Below are 22,951 nucleotides of genomic sequence, written 5' to 3'. Positions count from 1 at the left end.
AAGGAGAGGTTTTAACAGCTGCTCCCAACATCCCTGGTGGGAGACAACACCCAAGGGCCTCACTTCTGTAACCACCTCTGCCTCTCAAATGTATCTACTTTCTGGGTTTTTCTTGGGATTTGTTTGTTTTCCCAGGCCCGCAGGGTTTTCACAGCGACACCACGCCTGGGAGAAGAACCACAGAGTCCCTCGTTAGCCAGAGAACATCTTCCAAGTCCTCAACTGCGTAATTATTTCCCTCTGCTATGATTTTTCTGCATCATGGGTTTTTAACTCATGATTGCGTCTCGCAGCTCTCAAAGTTCCGCTGGTCACCCTGTCCTCAACCCCAAGCCCTGTCCCACTGCCATGTCCCCAACCTTGAAGGTGTGGGGACAACTTCTCGTGGATGTAAAGCCCCCCCCGGTGGGGATGTTGTTTTTTTTACCTCTCCCTTAAGGTTCCTGATCTGTGTCCAGGTGGAGTAAAGCTCCAAGCCCAGATCTTCCGTCAACCTCCAGGTTGTGGGGTGACCCAACGGTGGACACGAGGTGGCCACGAGCTCGATAGAGCGCTCTTTTATTGATTTATTTTGTACATAAAATCTACGGTTTCTTGCTACAGCGTCCTCATCTGGTCCCGATGGTGACTTGCCACACCCGGACGAGGTTATCCGTGTAGCCGGCAAACAGGGTCTATGGAGAGAAACGGGGAGTCGGGTCATGGGAAGGGTTGGCAGGCCAGTGACGTGGGACCTCAGGACACGAGGACGAGGGACTACGGTCCTCAGGGGGCAAATCCCAAAGCAGAGAGGGACCACCACCAGCCCCAGGGGTTGGGGAGGTAAAGGAGAAGAGCTCAAGCGTTGGGAAGGGACCCAGGGAAGGAAGGGAGCTATGGAATGTCTTGTCCTCAACTAGCAGGGACGGCTCTGGGAGCGGAACACAAGTGTCTTCACAGCCCCTAAGCTCCAAGAGCAGCAGGAGGGGCCCCAAAATCATCGTTCCCCAGGGTTAGGATGCCGGGACAGGGAGAAGGGGATGGTTTTTACCTGCCCATCTGCGGACCAGGCCAGGGATGTGCACTGGGGTGGTTCGGCTTTGCTGCTGGTGCTGATCACTTCCTGCTTCAGCTCATCCACGATGATTTTGCCTTCCAGGTCCTGCAGGACAAAGAAGAACGTGAAGGAACAAGGCGTCCTGTGGAGAGACTCCCAGGGCCGAATCCAACCCAAGTCCGGAACGCTGTGAGGGAGCAGAGAATCGCTCAGAAACAGCCTCTGGATTTCCGCACAGAGATGCAGTCAGATGGCATTAAAGTGTTTCATCACGGCGCGGCGGCTCTGCCCTACGGCCACGGGCACCGGTCGCTGCTGCATGAGCTGCCCCCAGTGGGGATGCTCCTCCTCCAAGATCCACAGCGAGGATCTCGAGCGCAAGGGTGACTCTGAGCCCAGCACAACCCAAAAGCCGAAGAAAGTGAGTCTTCTGAGGGAACCCTGCCCAGATGGGGACAGAGAGGGGCTGAGGACCAAGCGGTGACATACCCAGATCTTGATGCTGGGTCCGGTGGCAGCACAGAGCCAGTAGCGGTTGGGGCTGAAGCACAGGGCGTTGATAATATCTCCTCCGTCCAAAGTGTAGAGGTGTTTGCCTTCATTCAGGTCCCACAGCATGGCCTGGCCGTCCTGTGGGGCAGGAGAAGGAGTCAGAGCAAACCCCAACGCTCGTCGCCTGAGCCTGGATTTGTTCTGCCCTGACCGAGGCCTTTTTCCACCCCGACCACGGTTAAGCTAGAATGTTTTGCCATAAGCCAGTGCAGATACGGAAAAGTTAAAGGACACAGCAAGAAAAATGCAAAGAAAACACATCAAGGGCTGAAACTGAAGAGCTAAAGAAGGTCCATGGAGCTGGGTGAGCGTCTTCACTGTGGTTTCCCTCCTTGCTTGACATCTACAACTAGTCAGGCCAGCCCTTTGGGCTGTTACCACCCAGCTAAAGCCATGACCGAGATGTGGAGCCCACTCTCCACGTGGGAGACGCAGAAATGAGCCAGAGGTGCTGGTAGGACACCAAGATCTCATCTCAGGGTGTCAGCCTTCCCCCTGCCCCCCACTGTGAGACGTACCTTGCCACCGGAAGCACAGAGGGAGCCGTCGGGGGAGACGGTCACCGTGTTCAGGTAGCCTGTGTGCCCGATGTGGTTAGTCTTCAGCTTGCAGTTAGCCAAATTCCAAACCTGTGTGGGGAAAAACATGGGGGTGGGAGAAAAGGGGGTTAAACACTGCTTCTGCACCCCAATTCTGGGGATATGGGGGGAAGCCCTTCCCCAGAGCACTCTGGCTGCCTCAATCCTCCCACCACTGCAGATCAGCTGGGGGAAGCCAATCCCACCTTACCTTCACCAGCTTGTCCCAGCCACAGGAGACGATGATGGGGTTGCTGCTGTTCGGGGAGAAACGCACGCACGACACCCACTCCGAATGACTCTCGTCCTGGGGAAGAGGAACGACGCCGGGTTCACGGCGAGGAAACGCGGCCGGGTCTTCCCCACCCCGTCCACAGGGCACTGCAAGATCAGACGTGCCGCATCCCGTCGCTCCGCAGCTTTCCCAGGCCTCCCCCTCATCTCCCATCCCTCATAATTGCAGGACTTGTCCTCAGACCCTCCCCCCGGGAGAGGTCAGCAGGCAACATCTCACTTCTAATCATTAGGACAGGGCTGAAAGACCTGGATTCCCGATCAAAAGCGGTGGGAGTGGACCTAAAACCAAGTCCACGGAGATCCTTCCTCATGGAGGCGTGATCTGGAAGCCCACCTTCCCCGGGACTCACCTGCACCGTGTACTTGCAGACGCCCAGGGTGTTCCAGAGCTTGATGGTTTTGTCCCTGGAGCCTGAAACAATCTGGCGGTTGTCAGAGGAGAAGGCCACACTCAGGACGTCCTTGGTGTGGCCCACGAAGCGACGGGTGGTGGTGCCGCTGCAAAGGCGGAGACAATGGGAGATCTCACAAATTCCACCAAGGAAGGGGAAAAAATTGAAATATTCGAAAGAAAAAGAAACACAGACTGGTCTACAAAAGGGTTAAGGAGTGATGGTTCCCTTTGTCCTTCAGAAGAACAACTATGGAAAAGGACTGGGAGAATCAGGATGAGTTTTGCTAACGTGTACGCCTGGCTCTGCAAATCCCAACCCTCTTCTCCTGGCTGTACCCCCAATTCAGGCCAAAATGACCCCAAAAAAAAGAGCTTAAGCCCCTCCCCACTGCTTCTCTCCCATCATAATTGCAGGACATGTCTTCAGACTCCGGAGAATCAGCAGACTTTGTGTCAGGTTTAATCATGGGGAGAGGGAGCTGAGGAAAAGCAGCCGAACACCCCAATTCCCGCCTCTGTTCAAAATCATGGCACTGGCCACAGAAAACTCCCCCCCACCGGGATTTACCTCCCAACCCAAGAGCAAATCATCCCGTTTTCAAGGCGCGTTGATGACCTCGCTCCCTCTCCCAGCATCCAAATGAAGCAGAGATACCCTACATCCCCCACCCAAAACAGCCCCGGTCCCCACAGCTCACGTGGTGAGATCCCAGAGCCTCAGCGTGCCATCCCAGGAGCCAGAGAGAGCAAACTGCCCGTCGGAGGAGATAACCACGTCGCTGACGAAGTGTGAGTGACCGCGCAGAGCTCGCTGCGGGATCCCGTAGTTGGTCTCGTCACGGGTCAGCTTCCACATGATGATGGTTTTGTCTGTAGCAGAAGCAGAAAGGCAAGGTGGGGGGTCAGCTCGGGGACTGCAGCCCTCTACCTGGCCATAGCAATGGGGGGGGGGCTGCTAAGGAAAACAGGGGGACCAGGTCTCAGCTCCTTTACCCCCTCCTGCCCATACTTCTGCCCCCATCGCAAAGACCAAGCCCCTGCCTCCTCTCCCCTCCTCCTCAGCACCTCTGCCCTACTACACCCAGCCCCATCCTTGGCCAGACTGCCCTAATGGGGGGCTCCAGCCTGTCCCCCCGATCTCTAGACTCATGATTTCCCCTCATCCCTCTCCCCATGCAAGCTCAGGGTCTCTCCTCACCCCTCTCCCAAGCCCCGCGACCTTCCCTACCTCGGTCTCATGGCCTCCCCATGCCCCTTCTTCCCCCCGATGGTCTCCCCCAACCCCCCCCACCTCGACCTATGGTCTCTCCCTGCTCCTCTCCTCAACCAGGCTAATGGACTCCCCCTTTCCCCGGGCCGATGGTCTCCACCTGACGCCCCCTCCCCCGCCCCTCCCGATGGTCTCCCCTGACCGGGGTGGGGTGGGGGCGGGGGTCAGGGTGCAGGCCCTCACCGCGCGAGGCGGAAAGAATCATGTCCGGGAACTGCGGCGTAGTGGCGATTTGGGTCACCCAGCCGTTGTGGCCCTTCAGGGTACCCCGCAGGGTCATCTGTTCCGTCATGGCGGCGGCGGGGCGGGAGGATGGCGGCGGATTTAGTGGAGGCCGCGGCCCGGTCCCGTCCGGCCGCCCACAGCGGCCGCCAGCGCGGGGAGAGAAAGAGACCGAGCTGGCTTCCGGCGGAAGCGGAAATAGCGTCCCAGCTGTACGGCAACATGGCGGCGCGCGGGAGTGCGGCACAATATGGCGGCGCGCATGGTACTGTACGGAAAGAGGTGCAGGGGTGAGTGCTGATAACGGGGGGGACATAGAGAGGGGTCGGGGGGACACAGAGAGGGGTCTGGAGGACTGGCGGTGGGGTAGGAGGGTTTGGGGGGGGCCGGGCGGTCGGGTAGGGCGGTGGGGTAGGGGGGTTTTGGGGGACTGGGGGCCTTGGGGGCTGATGGTGGGGGGAGGCTGTGGGGAGGCTGTGGGAGTCAGGGAGGGCCTTGGGAGGGCTATGGTGGGGTTGGGGGGCTGGGGGGATCTTGGGGAACTGGAGGTGGGGTAGGGTGTCTTGGGGGACTGGGGGAGCCTTGGGGGCTGGTAGGGGGGTAGGGGGCTGTAGGGGTCGGGGGGACCTTGGGGGGCTGGAGGTGTGGTAGGGAGACTATGGGGTACAGGGAGGGTCTTGGGGGGCTGGAGGTGGGGTCGGGGGCTTTGGGGGACAGGGAGAGCCTTGGGGGCTGGTGGTGGGGTAGGGGGGTCTTGGGGAACAGGGAGGGCCTTGCGGGGATTGAAGTAGGGTGGGAGGTCTTGGGGGGAAAGGGAGGGCTTAGGGGACTGGTGGTGGAGCAGAGGATTAAGGGAATGAAGTAATTTTAAGTTCCTGCTTGTTTTAAAGTGCAGGTGCATAAGAAAACTGTCTTGAAAATTGGGACAACTCGACAGGTACAAACAGACCTTGGGGGAGATAATTTGGCTCCGTAGTCCTGGAGATAAAAAGCCCTCTGCCATTGATTTTTTTCATAGCTCTTTGGCTCTCGTGTCTTAAGTTTCAGTGCAGACACTCCTAATTGGTATCATTCAGAGCCCTTAAATGCCAAAGGCTGAAGGCGCTTCAGCTTTTCATGCCAAAGAAACCTCTCCCGCTGCGTTGCGTGGGTTGCCTTTGGAGGATTTGCTTCTCAACACCAACGAGCGTTTAGGAGCCCGTGTCAGGGTGCGACTGATGAGCAATTTTTGCAAAATGTCTTGGAGGTGCTGCTGACCTTCCCGGCCGTACCGTGGTGTCATGCTGCAAGGTTTCTCTCTTGGCAGAACCCCACGGCAGCACGCCGGTTATTTTGTCTTCTCCAAATGCCAGACCCCTGCTGCCAAAAAGAAGAATCATCTCCTTCGCCGTGATCCCCTTTCCCCTTGCTCAGGTTTCCGCGAGACAAACACCTTCTGTTTCTTTACTTGGTGGCAATGTTTTTTCCTCTCGCAAATCCAGAGGATTTAGTCACCGGAGTTTGGTGCCAGGTCGTGGTCTCATGTCCTCGGCTTTAACCTTAACCTTCACCCTGTTCCCTCCTCAGCGTCGTCTGGCCTTTTGATGGCTTGAAACCAGGGCTGCCTGGGTAGCAAAGCCCCTTTTTTCCAGTGGTGAACCCTCCTATGATTCCCTTTTTAGCACCATTGCAAGCCCCTTCTCCATCGGCCCGTGGTCTTTCCTTGGTGTTAGAGCTCACGGAGGCCCCTCTGAATTTCATGTGTTGTTTGTGTGTCCTTAACTCCTTAATTTTCAGGCTTTGGAAAGGAAGCTGCCAGCTTGTGTGACTTGCAGACAGACCTCCCAACAAAGATACTGCGTCCTGGTCCTTAGGGTTCAAGAACTGGCATCTACTTCTCCAAGCCTCTAAGTGAGTTTTCATTTTTTGTTCCAGCCCATGTTCTCAGCATTTCTGGGCTGGGAAATACCACTTGGCAGACGCTAAGCCCAGAATGCTCCTTCCTAGTTACACGTCTGCCCCAGTCTGGGTCGTAACCCCCTGGAAATGTCTCACTTGTCCTTGTTAATGGTGTTGAGAGTTTAGGCATCTGACTCAGAGACATCTGAGACAGATCAGGTGAATGGCACCGTCAAAATCTATTTTCTCTCTGTTGACTGTTAAAAAAAAGTGCTGGGTGGCTGATTCAGGGAGAGATCAACAGTATCAGATGCCTTTCAATGACTTTGCGCTGCTTTAAGCCAGAGTTATTTGGTGAAAACGAGACTTCCAGGGATATATCTATGGGAGTGGTCTGCATTTTAACACTTATTAGTCTGGTTTAAGGAAAACTTCTTGCAGAGCTTTAAAAAAATCCCCTTCAGCAAGAGGAAACAAATTTCACTTTCAAATCTATGCCTTGTTGCTACGAGGGAAGTGGGAGAGCTGCATGTCTTTAAAGCAAGCTGATATATACTAGAAGAGGTGAAGCTCATGAACTGGCTTTTGTTTTCGTTTTTAAATAACCCGAAGGGATGAGAAATCCTGGCTGCAGGCTCTCACTTGGTCCTGATGAGGAGCAGCGACGGAAAGGAAGGAGAAAAGCACAAGCTTCTTTCAAGTTTCTCTTTATTTTAGAGCAATGCAAACCAGAAATCGATGCCGTCACCCTTTGGAGAGGGAAGATTTCGGCACAAACGGGAGCTCCTTGGGATCACCACGCGTGCGAAATGCTCGGTGCTTTCCACACCGCTGCCTACAGACGCTGAGCCCGCAGGGTCCTCGCTCTCAGACCCTGCTACCCTGTGCTCTGAACAACCCGTGGGAGATGGTGGCACCTCCGGAGGGTGGCTCGATGTCACCAGCTCTGTTTCTGTTCCTCCTCTGGAGGACCCTGTTCCTGCGATGACTATATAGGGATCCTCCAGCCCTCCCTCCCACCTCGGCATTTAAACCAGCTAAAATTAGGCGGTGGGAAGGTCCCCTCCCCACTGCCAGCACAGCTGTCGTGCCCGTGACAGCTCTTCCAGCTCGGTGCAGACACACAAAGCCTCCAGCGAGTCTCGGTGCCTGTTTCCCAGGGCACTGCAGTCCCAGGACCTGCCAAAATCTCCAGACAACCCCCCACCTACGCAACCATTGCCGCCCGTGTGTCCTGGGAGCAAAACAGCCCTGGTTAGGCCAACTTCAGCACTACAGAAAATTAACTGCAGGTCTTGGTAAGTCATTTTTTTCCCCCCCCTGCAAGTGCTGGAGAGTCGGGGGAAGCATAATTTGTGGGTATCCTATTGCTGGATGCCGGTCTGGCTGCGTGGGCTCTTTCGTCAAGGGCTGGGAGATGCATTTAGAAAGCAGAAGAAACGGGATACGTTCGTGAGAGCTGGAAGAAGCCTAGAACAAAATAATCTTTTATTCCTGTATATGAATCTGATTTTACTGAAAAACAGGAAAAGGATTAAAAGGAGGAATCATATTACATTTTTTTTTTCCTTTTAGGAAAATATTGTACAGAAATATTAGTGCCCTTTCCCTTGCTCTGTTTATCTGTTTCTGTACAAATTTAGGTCCTCATAACAGTGTTTATCTACCCTGGCTCCTAATAGCACCTACAGTTTAGGAAAGATCTTAACATAGCACATGAGAATCATTCAATAATTTCCTTTCCAATATGATCCGATGCCTTTTCCCTCCCTGGTCTTCGACTGGTCCTTTTTGCCTTTCCACAGCTGCAGCTCAGCTCTCCCCTGCAAGGCTTAGCGTGTTCAGGACATCGGCAGGATTATGAACCCAAAAATTAAATTATAATGCCTTCCCTGTCCAGTTGGAGTGATTTAGGAAGAAAAATTCTGTGATGGAGCCTGCCTTCTCTGGTGTGTTGATAAAGGAGCAAGCAGAGGGCACAAAATCTGCGTCCTTTCACCCAGCCTACACAATCTCCCATGGCAATTTAATCCTTGGGTTTTTAATTAATAAGGAGAATCAGTTCAAAACATTAGCGCGGACTAGAAATCACCGCCTATACAGGGATGAGAAACAGCAGGGACGCAGCAGAGGAGGGAAGCTTTTAGTAAAATATTCAGCTTAAATTAAGTGCTGCTTTTTTGGCCAGAAGAGGCGGTAGCACCACATTTCCCACGTATGGGGCTGCGTCTCAAGGTGTCAATAGCAGTGATAAACGTTATTATTAAATAATTTGAGGCGTAGAGGGGGATTTAAGCTCATGCTGCTTCAAACAACTAAAATTAGGGGTCTAATCTATTTGCCCAGGACCCCTTCTGTGATCAGTCGGGTGATAGATGTCGATGGAGGTTCATCACACCTACAGTAGCTCCCTCTTTCCTACCATTCATCCAGATGTAGACCAGAAAACATCCCCAGTAACAACGTGTAATAATTGAGAAAAATGGGGAAAAAAGCCTCTGTGACTCCATGGATTTCTCCCTTATTGCGTTTATTCACGTGGGCAAAAATATTGCGGGCATCGGCAGCTGAATTTCCCAGAAAACGCGTTTTTTCCTCCATGCCGCGTCACTCGAAAGGCCTGGTTTTCCCTGGACGTGATATTTTAACATTGTTCCCTCTCGTCCCACCAGGTCGACAAAGCTCTCAGAGGTGGTTCCAGTTACGAAGCCCACGTGATGATGGAGTCAGGTATGTGAAAACATATTTATTAACAAAGCGTGTGCCGAGTCGCGGCTCCTTAGCACCCAAAACCGAGCTTTGCCGTGCCTGAGGGCGTTCAGTCCTTGCTCTGCTTGCTTGGGCTGGTTTCCTGATGTTTCCCTAAGCCAGCTTTTCTAATCCGATGCTCTTCTTGGCTGTCAATGAGCTCTGGTCATTCAAGAAAGTAGTATTAATGTTTAACTCCAGAGTTAGTAAACTCCAGTTTAACTCTAGGCTAGGGAGCCACCAGTGCGAAAAAACATTTACCTATTTCCCCCCTCCCCCCTTTATTTCTTCTTTTTAAGGGAAAAGGAATGCAGATCTTGGTAAGTGATTGTTTTTTTTCCTTCTTCCATCAAAATGAGTCGCATTAATACACATCTCCTATGGTCTTTCTTGGCTGGGTGCATGGCTTGCTTATACCATCAAATATTCTAGACCGTATCAAACCTCTGTAATTTTGGGAACGTTATGGTCAACGAGGGGAAAAAAGTCAGTATATAATAATTTTTTAAGACAATTCCTATAGTGCAAATTAAAAAAGCTACAGAAGGACTCACTGGGGGCTAAATTCTCCCCCTCTCTCTCTCTTTTAGAAGAATGGGATGCAAAAATCAGTAAGTTGTTTAGGTTTTTTGGGGTTTGTTTTCTTTTCCCTCCTCCCCCTGATGGTAAAACCTTGGTGCGAAAGGCTTGAACTAATATTCCTTTATTTTAAGGGAGGTTAGCAGAAGAATTTGGTAAGTCGTTGACCTCCCTCACGCATGCCGAAGTCTGAATGCACGTGTTTCTGCGGCTGTAGCATTAGCAATGACCGACGTGTCGATATATAATTTCTCTCTATTTCGTTTAGAAGAAAGCGACACAGAACTTGGTAAGTGTGGCGTCGTTTGGGGGCTGGGGGGTTCTTTTTGCTGCCACTGAAGATGGGAAAAGTCCCTTTGTATGGGCTTCTTAAGCCAGAAATGATCCTCCACACCTTAAATTTCTACCGAGATACAGTCAAGACACACAACGCAAGGTTCTCCTTAAGAGAACCCACCAGCGCAATATAACCTGAAGGCTCAGATTATATTTTTAGGGGATCTGAAGCATCCCCTAAGGGGATCGTTAGACCCAGCGCAACATAATCTACCTCCGTTACACCGGGCATCTCGCTTTGGAGGAGACGTGCTGTCTCCCCGCGACCCAGCGGCATTCCCCGATCTCTTCTTCGGGCTCTTGCTTGCTCGTAGAAGCATGTCGGAGGCGGGGAGCTCTCGGGACTAACCCATATTTATTTCTCTGTTATTTTTAGAGGAATGTGACACGGAAAACGGTAAGTGTCCTTTTGAGACTTAAAAAGTTCTCTTGAATAATAATAGTATCACTCAAAGCCACACAGCCTCAATCACACATCGCTGGAATAAAATATTTCCTACGCTACGTAACTTTTTACCTTTGAATAAATACTTTTCTCCGTGTTTGGGAATTTTTACTCGCGATGCTCGGCGAGTCCCGTTCCGGCTGCAAAGGCCTGCTTCGGGCAGGGCTGCTGATAGCAAGCTGCAGCTTGGGCGTGTTCATTCATTTCAGCTTCAGAAAGTGCAAAAGCGGATAGGTCTGATGAAATAAAACTAATTGGAAATGCCCTGGAATAAAGAGAATAAGTCCAGATAGAATAGAGATTATTTTGTGTCTCTAAGAACAAAATAAATACGTGGAAGTGGTGAAAAATAACTTAAAGCCATTTCCTTTCTCTCTCTCTTTTTTTTTTTTTTGTTTGGGGGGGCGGCAAAACACAGAAATAGGTAAGTATCACTTTCTTATCTTTGTCAAATTGATTCTGATAAGGAAATCTCTCGTTCGCTGAACCCTGCGTGAAAACCCAGGATCCCGCTTAACGTCCGCGCAGCGGGTGGGAGACACGGTCCCGTCCGCTCCGGGCTCTGCCCTTGACCCTACGTGGTTATTTCAATGCCAAATCTGTAAACGGCAGGCTCGGAGAACAGAAAGCAGCCCTTTAACACGTATTCTGATTTATTTCTCTGGTTTAAGGTGAACTTACAGCAGAGATCGGTAAGTCGTGTCTCTACGTCCCATCCGATATATTTCGGTAGAGCTCTGAGTCGTGTTTTAGCTGATTTGCCTGGGGTTTATTCCTTTTCTCTTGCCTATTTTTAAAAAGCCGGAGGTATATTCATTTTTAATAAGAACTAATATGTACAAAAAACCCGGCAGCGCAGAGAACGGGGAGCTCGCAGGCTGCTCTGGCTAGAAAGGTAATAAAAAAGAGAATAAAGGGAATTTTTCAGCCAAAGCCGTGTATGAATGTAATTGGTGTGAAGCCCTGAGAGGCAGGACGGAGCCTTTTGGGGGGATTCAGGGCCGTTAAGACGCAGAACTTAAGACTTAATCCCCCTCAACAGATACTCCCAATTTTGCAAAAATTCCTTTTCCCGTTCCGATTGTCCCATCTTTCGCGGTAGATGTTGCGAACGGGCGAGATGTGTCGAGCGTTAGATGCAGAATAGCTGTATTTTCCAAGCAAAGGAAGGACCAGGTAGGGTGTGGTGCATCCCTGGAGGGCCTTGAGAAAACCGGTGGTGATTTTTCTCTTTTTCTTTTAATTCAGACAGTCTGACTGCGGAGCTGGGTAAGTGGTTTCCTTCCATTTTGTCTTTATTTCGCTGTGGGTTTTTAGGGGGGAAGAGGTGGTTATTCCGTCCCCCCGCAAGCATAAAACCCACATACATCCAATCTGGCCTAGAAATAAAGTAAATTAATTTTTAAAAAGTCAGTTAATTAAAACTAATTTTTTAAAAAAGTGGCATTTCAAATGATAATCACCCGTCAAATCAAAATTTGGAGGCAGAGGATGACGTGAGGTTCACGAGCGTGACCGAGAGCTGGCGAGCACGTCTTGACCGTCGATATTTTCTCTTTATTTTCTCTTTTAGAGGAACGTGATAGAAAAATCAGTGAGTGTCGTTTTTCCTTTGCTGGTGGGAGGAAAAGCCTCGGCGATGCCCCATCGCCTCGCGGGCGGCTGCGTGGTTTGGATCCGGTTATTTAAATGATTTTTATTTTTTTTTTTAATATGTGGGAGGTTTTGGGTTTGCGGTGATATTATACCTTGACCCTGGGGAAAGTCAAAGGTGACGCAAGCCGCAGCATCGGGTTGTGTTTGCAGAGAAATAAAGGTCGATTTAAAGCTCATATTTCATTTGTTTCCTTTGGTTTAAGGCAAGCTCACATCAGACCTGGGTAAGAAGTTTTTATTCCCTTAAAATTAAAGTTATCTGTCAAAAGTGCCGCGTATAAAACCCAAAATCTTTAAAATGGAAGATTTTGTGTTTTCGTCTGCGTTAGGAATGGGTGGCTGATGGGGGATTTCTTCCTTAGCAAAGCTTATTTTAAAAATATTTTAGGGGAATTTGTCTGTGGTATAAAACTTACGTCGGGTTTGAGTTTTACGGCGTGAAGAGCGCGCCGCGGGAGGGGCCGGGTGCAGGAGTTACTCTGCGTTTCTCCGTATTTAATTGATTCTCCCTTTTTTTGTTTTTTTTTTTTTTTTTTTAGGCGAATGCGACGCAAAGATCAGTAAGTGCAATTCCGTTTCGGACGGGTGCCGTGGAGCACGCGGGCCTGCTCTTTTACCTTTGACAACGGGAGCGGGGAGGGGGTTTCCTGCTTGAAAAACCTTTAGGATTTCTTTTGGTAAATTGAGTAACGTTCATAACAGTGTAATTTCAAAGTATAATTATCCATATAAAGGCAATATTGGGGGGGGAAAAAGCAATATTCCTGATCTAAGAGCTCTGGGGACGCTATAGACGCAATGAACTGAAAAGAAATACATATTTAATACTCATTTCCTTCCTTTTTCTTTTTTTTCTCCGCTCCTTTGCAGAGGAACGCGATAGAAAAATCAGTAAGTGTCATTCTTCATTGTGCTTTTGGGGTAAAACCCCCTTGTTTTGGGGGAGGGGGAGCCTCTCTAATGCCCTGTCCTTGAAAAGCAGCGAATAAGAACATGTTTTTACCCCCAAGTTTCAGCCCTGGCTTCTGCATTTCCCACAGAAAAAAACATCCAAATAAATACAAATATTCTTTTTTCCCTTTGCAGCCAAACTCGCAGCAGAAATACGTAAGTTTGGGGGGTTTATTTTGAACCAAAACCGATACTTTTAGGCTTAGAAACGTCTTTTCTAGGGTCAAAGGGTTGTAGGGCCTGATTTAGGAGACGTGGGAGTATTGGGTTGATGGTTGGCCTTGATGATCCTCGAGGTCTTTTCCAACCTTAATGATTCAGTGATTCTATAATTAATACCTTTTTTTTTTCCTTATTTCAAAGGTAGACTCACCGCGCTGCTTGGTAAGTCCAATTTTTGTACAGAACCTCCCGTGAGGATTGTTTTAATTAAATCTTTGCGGGATTTTATGCGTTTAGTTGGAGGAACCTCTGGAGGTCCTTGGTGCAACCTCCTGGCCCTCACCAGGGCTCGTGCCGAGGCGGGGCCGCGTCCCTCGGGGCCGACCGCCGCCGGATAACACCGTGAGCTCAACGTGCAGATTTTTTTAGGGTTCTTGAATAAAATATAATTAGAAAAATAAGCAAAACCCAGCTTTGCAGCAGAAAGTCTTTGAGCTTTGGCTGGGGGAAGAGGGAAGTGCTGCGTGAAAAAGAAAACCCAACCAGTAAGATGCTGGATTTTACTCTTTTTCTCTCTTTTTTTTCATCCAGGGGACCGAGACTCAAGGCTTCGTAAGTGACGTTCTCCTCCTGACACCTAAAAATCTTGGTCTAAAGGTGGATCTTCCTCAGTGGCTGGTGTGTTGCCAAAAGTCTCTCTCCTCCCGGGCACCGGTTTGCTCAGTTTTCCTGCATTTCTGAACTCAGCCCCTTACATCGCTCCTACATGGGTGTATTACCAGAACCAGTGGTTTGCCTCGCTCTTAGATTGTAATCGGTTATAATCGCTGTTATGTTACAATCGCTATTTGCTGTCATATTATTTTAGTGAAAATAATAGCGATTATTTTTGCCTCCACGTTGTGTTATTTTCGCCATTATTTTTGCCTCCACGTTGTGTTATTTTCGCCATTATTTTTGCCTCCACGTTGTGTTATTTTCGCCATTATTTTTGCCTCCACGTTGTGTTATTTTCGCCATTATTTGCTACCATTTTCTCTACCATATTGTATTCTTTTCACTATTATTTTCGCCCCGTGTTATAATATTTTCGCTATTGTTTTTGCTACTATATTAATTACTTTCGCTACTATATTATTTTCGCTATTTTTGCTACTGTATTTTATTATTTTCACTACTGTAATTTACTGTTTTTGCTATTTTATATTTGATATCATATTATTTTTGCTATTTATATTTTGTATTTTATACTATCAAGCTGCACATTTTTACTACCTCTTCCATACTATTATACCACACATCATATCATTTTCTAAAATACCATGTAAGCTTAAACCAGAGAATTATTTACGCCGTGTCCAGAGAGGGGAGAGAAACATCTCATTTAAAAGAAACTTCTGTTTCTCTCTCTTTTTAGGGAAACTCACTGCAGAACTTGGTAAGGATTTTTCTTTCCTGTATTACGCGAGGGAAAAGGGCAACCGGAGGTGCTGAAAACTGATCGCTCTATATTATTCTTTATTTTTGTTTTAGCAAAGTGTGATGCAACGATTAGTAAGTGCCATTTCCTCCTCGTACGCCTCAGGGTGGTTTGGTTGGTGTTTCAGTGTTGAGGGGATGCTGGAATTTCTTAATTATACTAAATTTGCGTGGTGAAAAGAAACAATCCTTTGGATTTTGAGGGCTGGGGGAGGCTGAAGCTGAAGTTTAAGGGGAAAAAGGAAGATATGATGGGGGGGAAACTCCCGCGGGCAGAGCTGAGATGGGCTGGAGAGGCGAAGGTTAGACTCGTGCTGCGGCGTTTGGGAAATCTGACAGGAGCTAATGCTATTTTCTGTTTTAAGGAATATTTACGGTGGAGCTCGGTAAGTCGGTTTCCTTCCTTTTGCGTTTTTTATCAATTTTTAAAATTCTTAAATTGAAAAAAAAATTACAAAAAAATTATCACACTACAAACAAATTGTTAAATTGCATTTAGAAAAATGCAATTCTAAAACCAAAACCCGAACATTATTTCTGCCTGTTTCCCTGCGTTTCATCTGCCTGGTGAAAAACAGCATCTAGCAGTAGAGAAATTTAAAACCCCAAAACGATTAGAAATAGGCTAGAACAGAAATTGTCCTGGATTCCAAAGTCTGCAAACAGAGATAAAGATGTAACATGCAAAAGGCAGAAACCATGAGAAATCTGCTGGAGGGCAGGAAGGCTCTGCAGAGGGACCTGGACAGGCTGGATCGAGGGGCCAAGGTCAACTGGATGAGGGTGAACGGGGCCGAGGTCAACTGGATGAGGGTGAACGGGGCTCAGTGTTGGGTCTTGCCCTTGGGTCACACCAACCCCACACAACGCCCCAGGCCTGGGGCAGAGGGGCTGGGAAGTGCCCGGCGGAGAAGGCCCTGGGGGTGCTGGCTGACAGCCGGCTGGGCATGAGCCAGCAGTGCCCAGGTGGCCAAGGAGGCCACCAGCCCCCGGGCTTGTGTCAGCGCTGGTGTGGCCAGCAGGAGCCGGGCAGGGATGGGGCCCCTGTGCTCGGCCCTGGGGAGGCCCCACCTCGAGTGCTGGGCTCAGGTTTGGGCCCCTCGGGACAAGAAGGGCCTTGAGGGGCTGGAGCGTGTCCAGAGAAGGGCAGCGGGGCTGGGGCAGGGTCTGGAGCACAAGTGTGCTGGGGGGCGGCTGGGGGGGCTGGGGGGGTTTAGCCTGGAGAAGGGGAGGCTGAGGGGAGCCCTTCTCGCTCTCTGCAGCTGCCTGAGAGGGGCTGGAGTGAGGGGGGGGTCGGTCTCTGCTCCCAAGTCACCAGTGACGGGACGAGAGGGAACGGCCTCAAGCTGTGTCAGGGGAGGTTTAGGTTGGAGATTGGGAACAATTTCTTCACCAAAAGTGTTGTCAGGCCCTGGCAGAGGCTGCCCCGAGAGGTGGGGGAGTCACCGTCCCTGGGGGGGTTCAAACACCGCGCAGACGCGGCACTTGACATGGTTGAGGAGGCCTTGGAGGGGTTGGGTTGAGGTTGGACTTGATGATCCTCGAGGTCTTTCCCAACCTTATGATTCAGTGATTCCATGATTCTGAATAACTGACCTTGGTTTTTTTCTCATATTTTTAGGAGAGCGGCACACAAAAATAGGTAGGTTTTATGTTCCTCTGCCCAGTAAATCTCTGGAGGAGTTTCTGAGGAGGAAATGAGACCCAGAAACCATCGTCCATTGCCTCTAGATTTACAGAAAAATAAAAAATACTGGCCTTAAAACTAACTTTTAATTTTTTTCCCCTCTTTTTTTTTCAGGTGAACTTACTGCGGACGTCGGTAAGTCATTTTCCCATTGATTTAGGTGGAAACGCAGTGTGAGCGCAGGCACAGAGTGATGGAATAACAACTTATTCCTGTTTATTTTTAGGGGACTGCAATAGAAAACTTCGTAAGTGCCTTTTTGTTTTTCATTGTGAGAATTAACCCTGCGAATTTTGTCATCTATTATGTCATCAAGAAAAGAGGAATGTTGTGAAATCCCTGTTTTGTTCTTTTTTTTCCCTCTGTTTTAAGGGAAACACGCGGCAGAACTTGGTAAGGAATTTCCCTGCTTTGCTCAAAATTAATTTCTTTTTTTTTTGCTGTTATCTGCATACCTGAGGGTTTTTTTAAGGGGGGAGGGAATTTCTATTTAAATCAAGGTGAGTAGTGTGTGTGCAAGAGCAAAGATAAATATATGATGTAATGTGTATTATTATAATAGATCAGATAGATGAGGGTAAAAGATGAGGGTAAAAGATGAGGGTAAAAGATGAGGGTAAAAGATGAGGGTAAAAGATGAGGGTAAAAGATGAGGGTAAAAGATGAGGGTAAAAGATGAGGGTAAAAGATGAGGGTAAAAGATGAGGGTAAAAGATGAGGGTAAAAGATGAGGGTAAAAGATGAGGGTAAAAGATGAGGGTAAAAGATGAGGGTAAAAGATGAGGGTAAAAGATGAGGGTAAAAGATGAGGGTAAAAGATGAGGGTAAAAGATGAGGGTAAAAGATGAGGGTAAAAGATGAGGGTAAAAGATGAGGGTAAAAGATGAGGGTAAAAGATGAGGGTAAAAGATGAGGGTAAAAGATGAGGGTAAAAGATGAGGGTAAAAGATGAGGGTAAAAGATGAGGGTAAAAGATGAGGGTAAAAGATGAGGGTAAAAGATGAGGGTAAAAGATGAGGGTAAAAGATGAGGGTAAAAGATGAGGGTAAAAGATGAGGGTAAAAGATGAGGGTAAAAGATGAGGGTAAAAGATGAGGGTAAAAGATGAGGGTAAAAGATGAGGGTAAAAGATGAGGGTAAAAGATGAGGGTAAAAGATGAGGGTAAAAGATGAGGGTAAAAGATGAGGGTAAAAGATGAGGGTAAAAGATGAGGGTAAAAGATGAGGGTAAAAGATGAGGGTAAAAGATGAGGGTAAAAGATGAGGGTAAAAGATGAGGGTAAAAGATGAGGGTAAAAGATGAGGGTAAAAGATGAGGGTAAAAGATGAGGGTAAAAGATGAGGGTAAAAGATGAGGGTAAAAGATGAGGGTAAAAGATGAGGGTAAAAGATGAGGGTAAAAGATGAGGGTAAAAGATGAGGGTAAAAGATGAGGGTAAAAGATGAGGGTAAAAGATGAGGGTAAAAGATGAGGGTAAAAGATGAGGGTAAAAGATGAGGGTAAAAGATGAGGGTAAAAGATGAGGGTAAAAGATGAGGGTAAAAGATGAGGGTATTAGATTATCTGACAGATTTTCTTTATCAGATAATATGTATATGTATAATATAGTATTTATATAATATATATTCCCCAAAACAGAATTTCCAAGCGACATTATAGATACGAAACCAGTTCCAGAACAAACCCTTGGCAGAGCTTGACTTCAGCGCTTGCGGAACGCAACTATGGGCTAATTTACTCTCATTCCTTTATCATTTTTCAGAGGAACGGGACACGAAGATCCGTAAGTACCAGCCGGCGTTGGAGCCACCTGGCCGGGCTCGGCGCCATCCCGGCGGCTCCTTTGCTATTTTTGCGGATGAGCTCAGAAGCGACGCGAGCTCGTAACTGCCCAGGAGGCAGGGCCTAAATCTGAACTACCGGGTGCAGAAAGCCACCGCCGACGCTGCGGAGCAGAAAAACCCGAGTGACGATCGATATTTGCCCTTTTTTATTTTCTGCCGAACGCGGCGTTTCCTTTCGCGGGGCTGCTTGAGCCTGTTTTTCACCTGCAAATATGAGTTTAGCCGAGGCTAGGTGTGTTTTTCGGCAGAAAGCAGTGGTGGTAGGAAAAAGAAGAAAATCATTGTAAAGACCCACGAAGCCGCGCTGATGACGGAGGGGCACAACGGGGCGGCAAAAGCGGCGGCTCCTGTTCTTTATTACCATGATTTTTGTTTCCCTTTTAGGGGAAAATGAAGCAGAGATAAGTAAGTGTCGTTTTCCTTCCGCTCGCGTCTTTTGGGCCATATTTAGAGATCACTAATACATACTAATATTTATAATTATATTAATATAGTTATATACTATATATAACTATATATAGTTATATATTTTATATAGTTAGATATTTATAAAATATATCGTTATATCATATCATATATCGTTATATCATATCACATATCGTTATATCGTTATATCATATCACATATCGTTATATCGTTATATCATATCACATCTCGTTATATCACATCACATCACATCACATCACATCACATCATATCATAATATCATAATTTATCATATCATAATATCATAATATATCATATCATAATATCATAATATATCATATCATATCATATCATAATATATCATATCATATCATATCATAATATCATATCATATCATATCATAATATCATATCATAATATCATATCATATCATAATATCATATCATATCATCATATCATATCATATCATCATATCATCTCATATCATATCATATCATCATATCATATCATATCATCATATCATCATATCATATCATCATATCATCATATCATATCATATCATATCATCATATCATATCATCATATCATATCATCATATCATATCATCATATCATATCATCATATCTCATATCATATCATCATATCTCATATCATATCATCATATCTCATATCATATCATCATATCTCATATCATATCATCATATCTCATATCATATCATCATATCTCATATCATATCATAATATCATATCATATCATATCATAATATATCATATCATATCATAATGTCATAACATAATGTCATAACATAATGTCATAACATAATGTCATAACATAATGTCATAACATAATGTCATAACATAATGTCATAACATAATGTCATAACATAATGTCATAACATAATGTCATAACATAATGTCATAACATAATGTCATAACATAATGTCATAACATAATGTCATAACATAATGTCATAACATAATGTCATAACATAATGTCATAACATAATGTCATAACATCATAATGTCATAACATCATAATGTCATAACATAATGTCATAACATAATGTCATAACATCATAATGTCATAACATCATAATGTCATAACATCATGTCATAACATCATAATGTCATAACATCATAATGTCATAACATCATAATGTCATAACATCATAATGTCATAACATCATAATGTCATAACATCATAATGTCATAACATCATAATGTCATATCAATAATATTAATATATTATAGTATTATATTTTTATACTCTGTAGTGTATTTGTGTTGTGTCTATATGTGTTGTGTGTGTATATATGTATTTATATAGTTATATCTAGTTATATATATTATATATAGTTATAGTTATATTAATAATATTAATAGATATATTTATATTGTATTTTTATATTCTATAGTGTATTTGTGTTGTGTCTATACATATATGTTGTGTGTATATATATTCATATTTATATACTTATATATCATTATACATTATATACTGTTACAGTTATATTAATATTATTTTTATATATTATATTTATATTATTTTATTTTTATATTCTATAGTGTATTTGTGTTGTGTCTATACATGTGTTGTGTGTATATATATTCATATTTATATATTTATATATCGTTATATATATTATATACAGTTACAGTTATATTAATAATGTTAATATATATTATATTTATATTATTGTATTTTTGTTTTCTATAGTGACTTTATGTGTTGTGTCTATATATTTTCAGTATCTATCACTTGTATATTATAGACACAGGATTATAACAGCAATAATAACTGATATAGTGTAAATATATAATTACAAATTGTAGACTACGTATCATTTCAGTGTTAAAACCCTCTGCTTCGACCTAACGTGTCTGTCTCGGCTTTCAGGGCGCCTCTCCCAGCTGCTCGGTAAGCGCGCTTCCCCCTCAATAAATGCGGCGTACGGGCAGCGCCGGGCGGTTTGGTGGCTGCTCCCCCCCCACACACCCCTTTTAGCAGAAACACGGCCCTGCCGAAGGCAGCTGTGACCTCCTAAAACAGAATTTGGAGGAAAATAACAGCCAGGAGAGGCCGAGGCGCTTTAGCAAATTCCTGTAGGAAAAATGGTAATAATTTGTGTTCTTTTCTGTTTGCAGAGGAACGAGACGCGGAAGTTCGTAAGTCGGCGCGTCTCGGGAAGCGAATCCTCCGCGGGCAGCGGGAGCCCCTCAGATGGGTTGTGCCGCTCCCCACTTTCACCAAAGTCGTCTATTTGATTCAATTATTAATTCAAAAATGTATTTATACTCCACGGAATACATCAGGTATTTGAGGAAAACGTCCTGGAGGTGTGATTCTCTGTCCCGAATCACTGCAAGAGCTTCTGCTCGTTTTTAGTGTGGGAGGTTTTGTCGCGGCGGCGCGTGTTTTTCACGCCCTCCCGTGCAGCGACGCGCCAAAGCCTGGGAGCCGCGCCCGCGGCGCCGGGGGGGGCAGGAAGATGCGCAGGCGCGCGTGCCGTTCGCCTCGCTGGGCGGCGTCCGTGGGCGAATGCGAAATCGGGGAAAAGCGGGGGTTGAGTAATCTCTATCCCTTCTTTGTTTTCTTTCTAGGAAAACAGGACGCCGTCATCAGTAAGTGTTGTCCTTATTTCCTGAGAAATCTGAATTTTTTAAAAATTTTGAATTAAGTTTTTAAAGTTTGAATTACTTTAAAAATTGAGTAAAGTTTTAAAAATTTCAATTACATTTTAAACTGAGTTAAGTTTTAAAAAGTCGAATTAAGTAAGTTTTAAAATATTAAGTGTTTTAAAAATCGAATTAAGAAGGTGCTTTAAAAATCGAATTAAGAAGGTGCTTTAAAAATCGAATTAAAAAGGTGCTTTAAAAATCGAATTAAGAAGGTGCTTTAAAAATCGAATTAAGAAGGTGCTTTAAAAATCGAATTAAGAAGGTGCTTTAAAAATCGAATTAAAAAGGTGCTTTAAAAATCGAATAAGAAGGTGCTTTAAAAATCGAATTAAGAAGGTGCTTTAAAAATCGAATTAAGAAGGTGCTTTAAAAATCGAATTAAGAAGGTGCTTTAAAAATCGAATTAAGAAGGTGCTTTAAAAATCGAATTAAGAAGGTGCTTTAAAAATCGAATTAAGAAGGTGCTTTAAAAATCGAATTAAGAAGGTGCTTTAAAAATCGAATTAAGAAGGTGCTTTAAAAATCGAATTAAGAAGGTGCTTTAAAAATCGAATTAAGAAGGTGCTTTAAAAATCGAATTAAGAAGGTGGCTTAAAAATCGAATTAAGAAGGTGCTTTAAAAATATTACTTTAAAAAATTTTTAATTGAGTTTTTTAAAAAAATTACGAGGCACAAGAGTATCTGCCCATGTCAGAGGATTTTGTTACCTTCCGTTCCCCCCCCACATCCTCGTGAAGGAAATGTACTGAACAGAGCAAATTTTATCTTCTCCCTTTTAAGGCAAATTGACGGAAGAGCTTGGTGAGCCACTTTTATTCCTTTCACAAAACTGATCTGGGATTTTTTGGGGGGCGGATTTTCATGGGGTTTCTCATCATTTGGGTTGGCTGGTTGTATATAGCGTTTGAAGTTGGATAAAGGGCCGCTGCAGCTGACTTCTAAAAATAAAATAACAACAGGTAGCAGCGACACCCGGCAAAAAACAGCCACGGAATAGAAACGAGCGTTTCCCGATACAGAAATCTGCGGGGCGAAATGGGGGACAAAAGGAAAATCCGTGTTTCGCCTCTAATTTTCCTCTTTTCTTTTTGTTAGAGGAATTAAAGGATGGGAAAACTGGTAAGTGATATTTCCCTTCCCCTCTTAAAAAAATTTAGAAACATTATTTTATTCATATTTATTCATATAAATGGGGGGGGGGGGCCCGTATATATATAAAAATATCCACGCGTGTGTGTATATTTATTGTTTCTCTATATACACACATATTCTAGGTTAGACTCCACACTAAAAATCTCATTTAATTTGGGGACTGAAACACAAACTATGGGAGTCCTGAGTTTTTTTTAAACCGCCTCGTGCGCGGGAGGTCGCACGACGCCGGGCGGAGGGAGCGTGTCCCGGGCGGGCGGCGCCAAATTCATTCTTCCCGTTCCTTTTGCAGATGAATCTTCCGAGGAACTCGGTAAATCCTGGGGTTTTTTTCCCTTTTTAATTCGACAGAAGAGGGAGGGATCCAGTTTTGCGATATGAATCTTGTGACGAGCACGTTACGGTGACGGGGCTGGAGGTTTTTTTTTCTTTTTAAAAAAAGAATAAGGAAATGGTGGTGTTTAATGTAAGTTGCGAACTCATTTCAGACCATAGCAATGAACGCGAATAAAGCCTGGAAGAGGCTAAAACGCTGGAGGCTAATAAGAATTCTGATTTTTTCCCTCCCTCTTTTTTCTT

At 45.7% G+C, this 22,951-nt stretch overlaps 2 protein-coding genes across 15 annotated transcripts in view; one reads left to right on the top strand and one right to left on the bottom strand.

The window, feature by feature from the left end:
- Nucleotides 1–542: 542 nt before the first annotated feature.
- Nucleotides 543–4,524, bottom strand: RACK1 (receptor for activated C kinase 1). Its single transcript, XM_075076569.1, has 8 exons — nt 4,311–4,524; nt 3,556–3,727; nt 2,814–2,961; nt 2,378–2,473; nt 2,107–2,217; nt 1,526–1,666; nt 1,031–1,141; nt 543–674 (listed from the first exon to the last, which is right to left on the bottom strand). Exons 1-8 carry the CDS (start codon nt 4,417–4,419, stop codon nt 609–611), a joined length of 954 nt encoding a protein of 317 aa, XP_074932670.1. The 5' UTR covers nt 4,420–4,524; the 3' UTR covers nt 543–608.
- Nucleotides 4,518–22,951, top strand: part of LOC142049072 (uncharacterized) — a 24,918-nt gene continuing 6,484 nt past the window's right edge. The window contains exons 1-34 of one of the 14 annotated variants that reach the window (XM_075076495.1): nt 4,518–4,639; nt 5,245–5,286; nt 6,126–6,239; nt 6,945–7,525; nt 8,900–8,957; nt 9,275–9,295; nt 9,566–9,586; nt 9,689–9,709; nt 9,823–9,843; nt 10,267–10,293; nt 11,007–11,027; nt 11,584–11,604; nt 11,909–11,929; nt 12,195–12,215; nt 12,531–12,551; nt 12,862–12,882; nt 13,078–13,098; nt 13,306–13,326; nt 13,696–13,716; nt 14,522–14,542; nt 14,638–14,658; nt 14,949–14,969; nt 16,205–16,225; nt 16,385–16,405; nt 16,497–16,517; nt 16,643–16,663; nt 18,034–18,054; nt 18,500–18,520; nt 20,438–20,458; nt 20,686–20,853; nt 21,142–21,162; nt 22,001–22,021; nt 22,316–22,339; nt 22,665–22,685. In XM_075076495.1, the coding sequence (XP_074932596.1) occupies nt 8,945–8,957; nt 9,275–9,295; nt 9,566–9,586; nt 9,689–9,709; nt 9,823–9,843; nt 10,267–10,293; nt 11,007–11,027; nt 11,584–11,604; nt 11,909–11,929; nt 12,195–12,215; nt 12,531–12,551; nt 12,862–12,882; nt 13,078–13,098; nt 13,306–13,326; nt 13,696–13,716; nt 14,522–14,542; nt 14,638–14,658; nt 14,949–14,969; nt 16,205–16,225; nt 16,385–16,405; nt 16,497–16,517; nt 16,643–16,663; nt 18,034–18,054; nt 18,500–18,520; nt 20,438–20,458; nt 20,686–20,853; nt 21,142–21,162; nt 22,001–22,021; nt 22,316–22,339; nt 22,665–22,685 (778 nt within the window). In that variant the 5' untranslated portion in view covers nt 4,518–4,639; nt 5,245–5,286; nt 6,126–6,239; nt 6,945–7,525; nt 8,900–8,944. Of the gene's footprint in view, nt 4,640–5,239; nt 5,287–6,125; nt 6,240–6,944; nt 7,526–8,899; nt 8,958–9,274; nt 9,296–9,565; nt 9,587–9,688; nt 9,710–9,822; nt 9,844–10,266; nt 10,294–11,006; nt 11,028–11,583; nt 11,605–11,908; nt 11,930–12,194; nt 12,216–12,530; nt 12,552–12,861; nt 12,883–13,077; nt 13,099–13,305; nt 13,327–13,695; nt 13,717–14,521; nt 14,543–14,637; nt 14,659–14,948; nt 14,970–16,204; nt 16,226–16,384; nt 16,406–16,496; nt 16,518–16,642; nt 16,664–18,033; nt 18,055–18,499; nt 18,521–20,437; nt 20,459–20,685; nt 20,854–21,141; nt 21,163–22,000; nt 22,022–22,315; nt 22,340–22,664; nt 22,686–22,951 lie in introns of all 14 variants that reach the window. The other 13 variants (XM_075076491.1, XM_075076488.1, XM_075076500.1 and 10 more) reach the window with 13 other exon arrangements.

The sequence above is a fragment of the Phalacrocorax aristotelis genome, chromosome 31 (genome assembly GCF_949628215.1).
Source record: "Phalacrocorax aristotelis chromosome 31, bGulAri2.1, whole genome shotgun sequence".
Taxonomy (NCBI): domain Eukaryota; kingdom Metazoa; phylum Chordata; class Aves; order Suliformes; family Phalacrocoracidae; genus Phalacrocorax; species Phalacrocorax aristotelis.
This window is presented reverse-complemented; position numbering and strand designations above follow the sequence as displayed.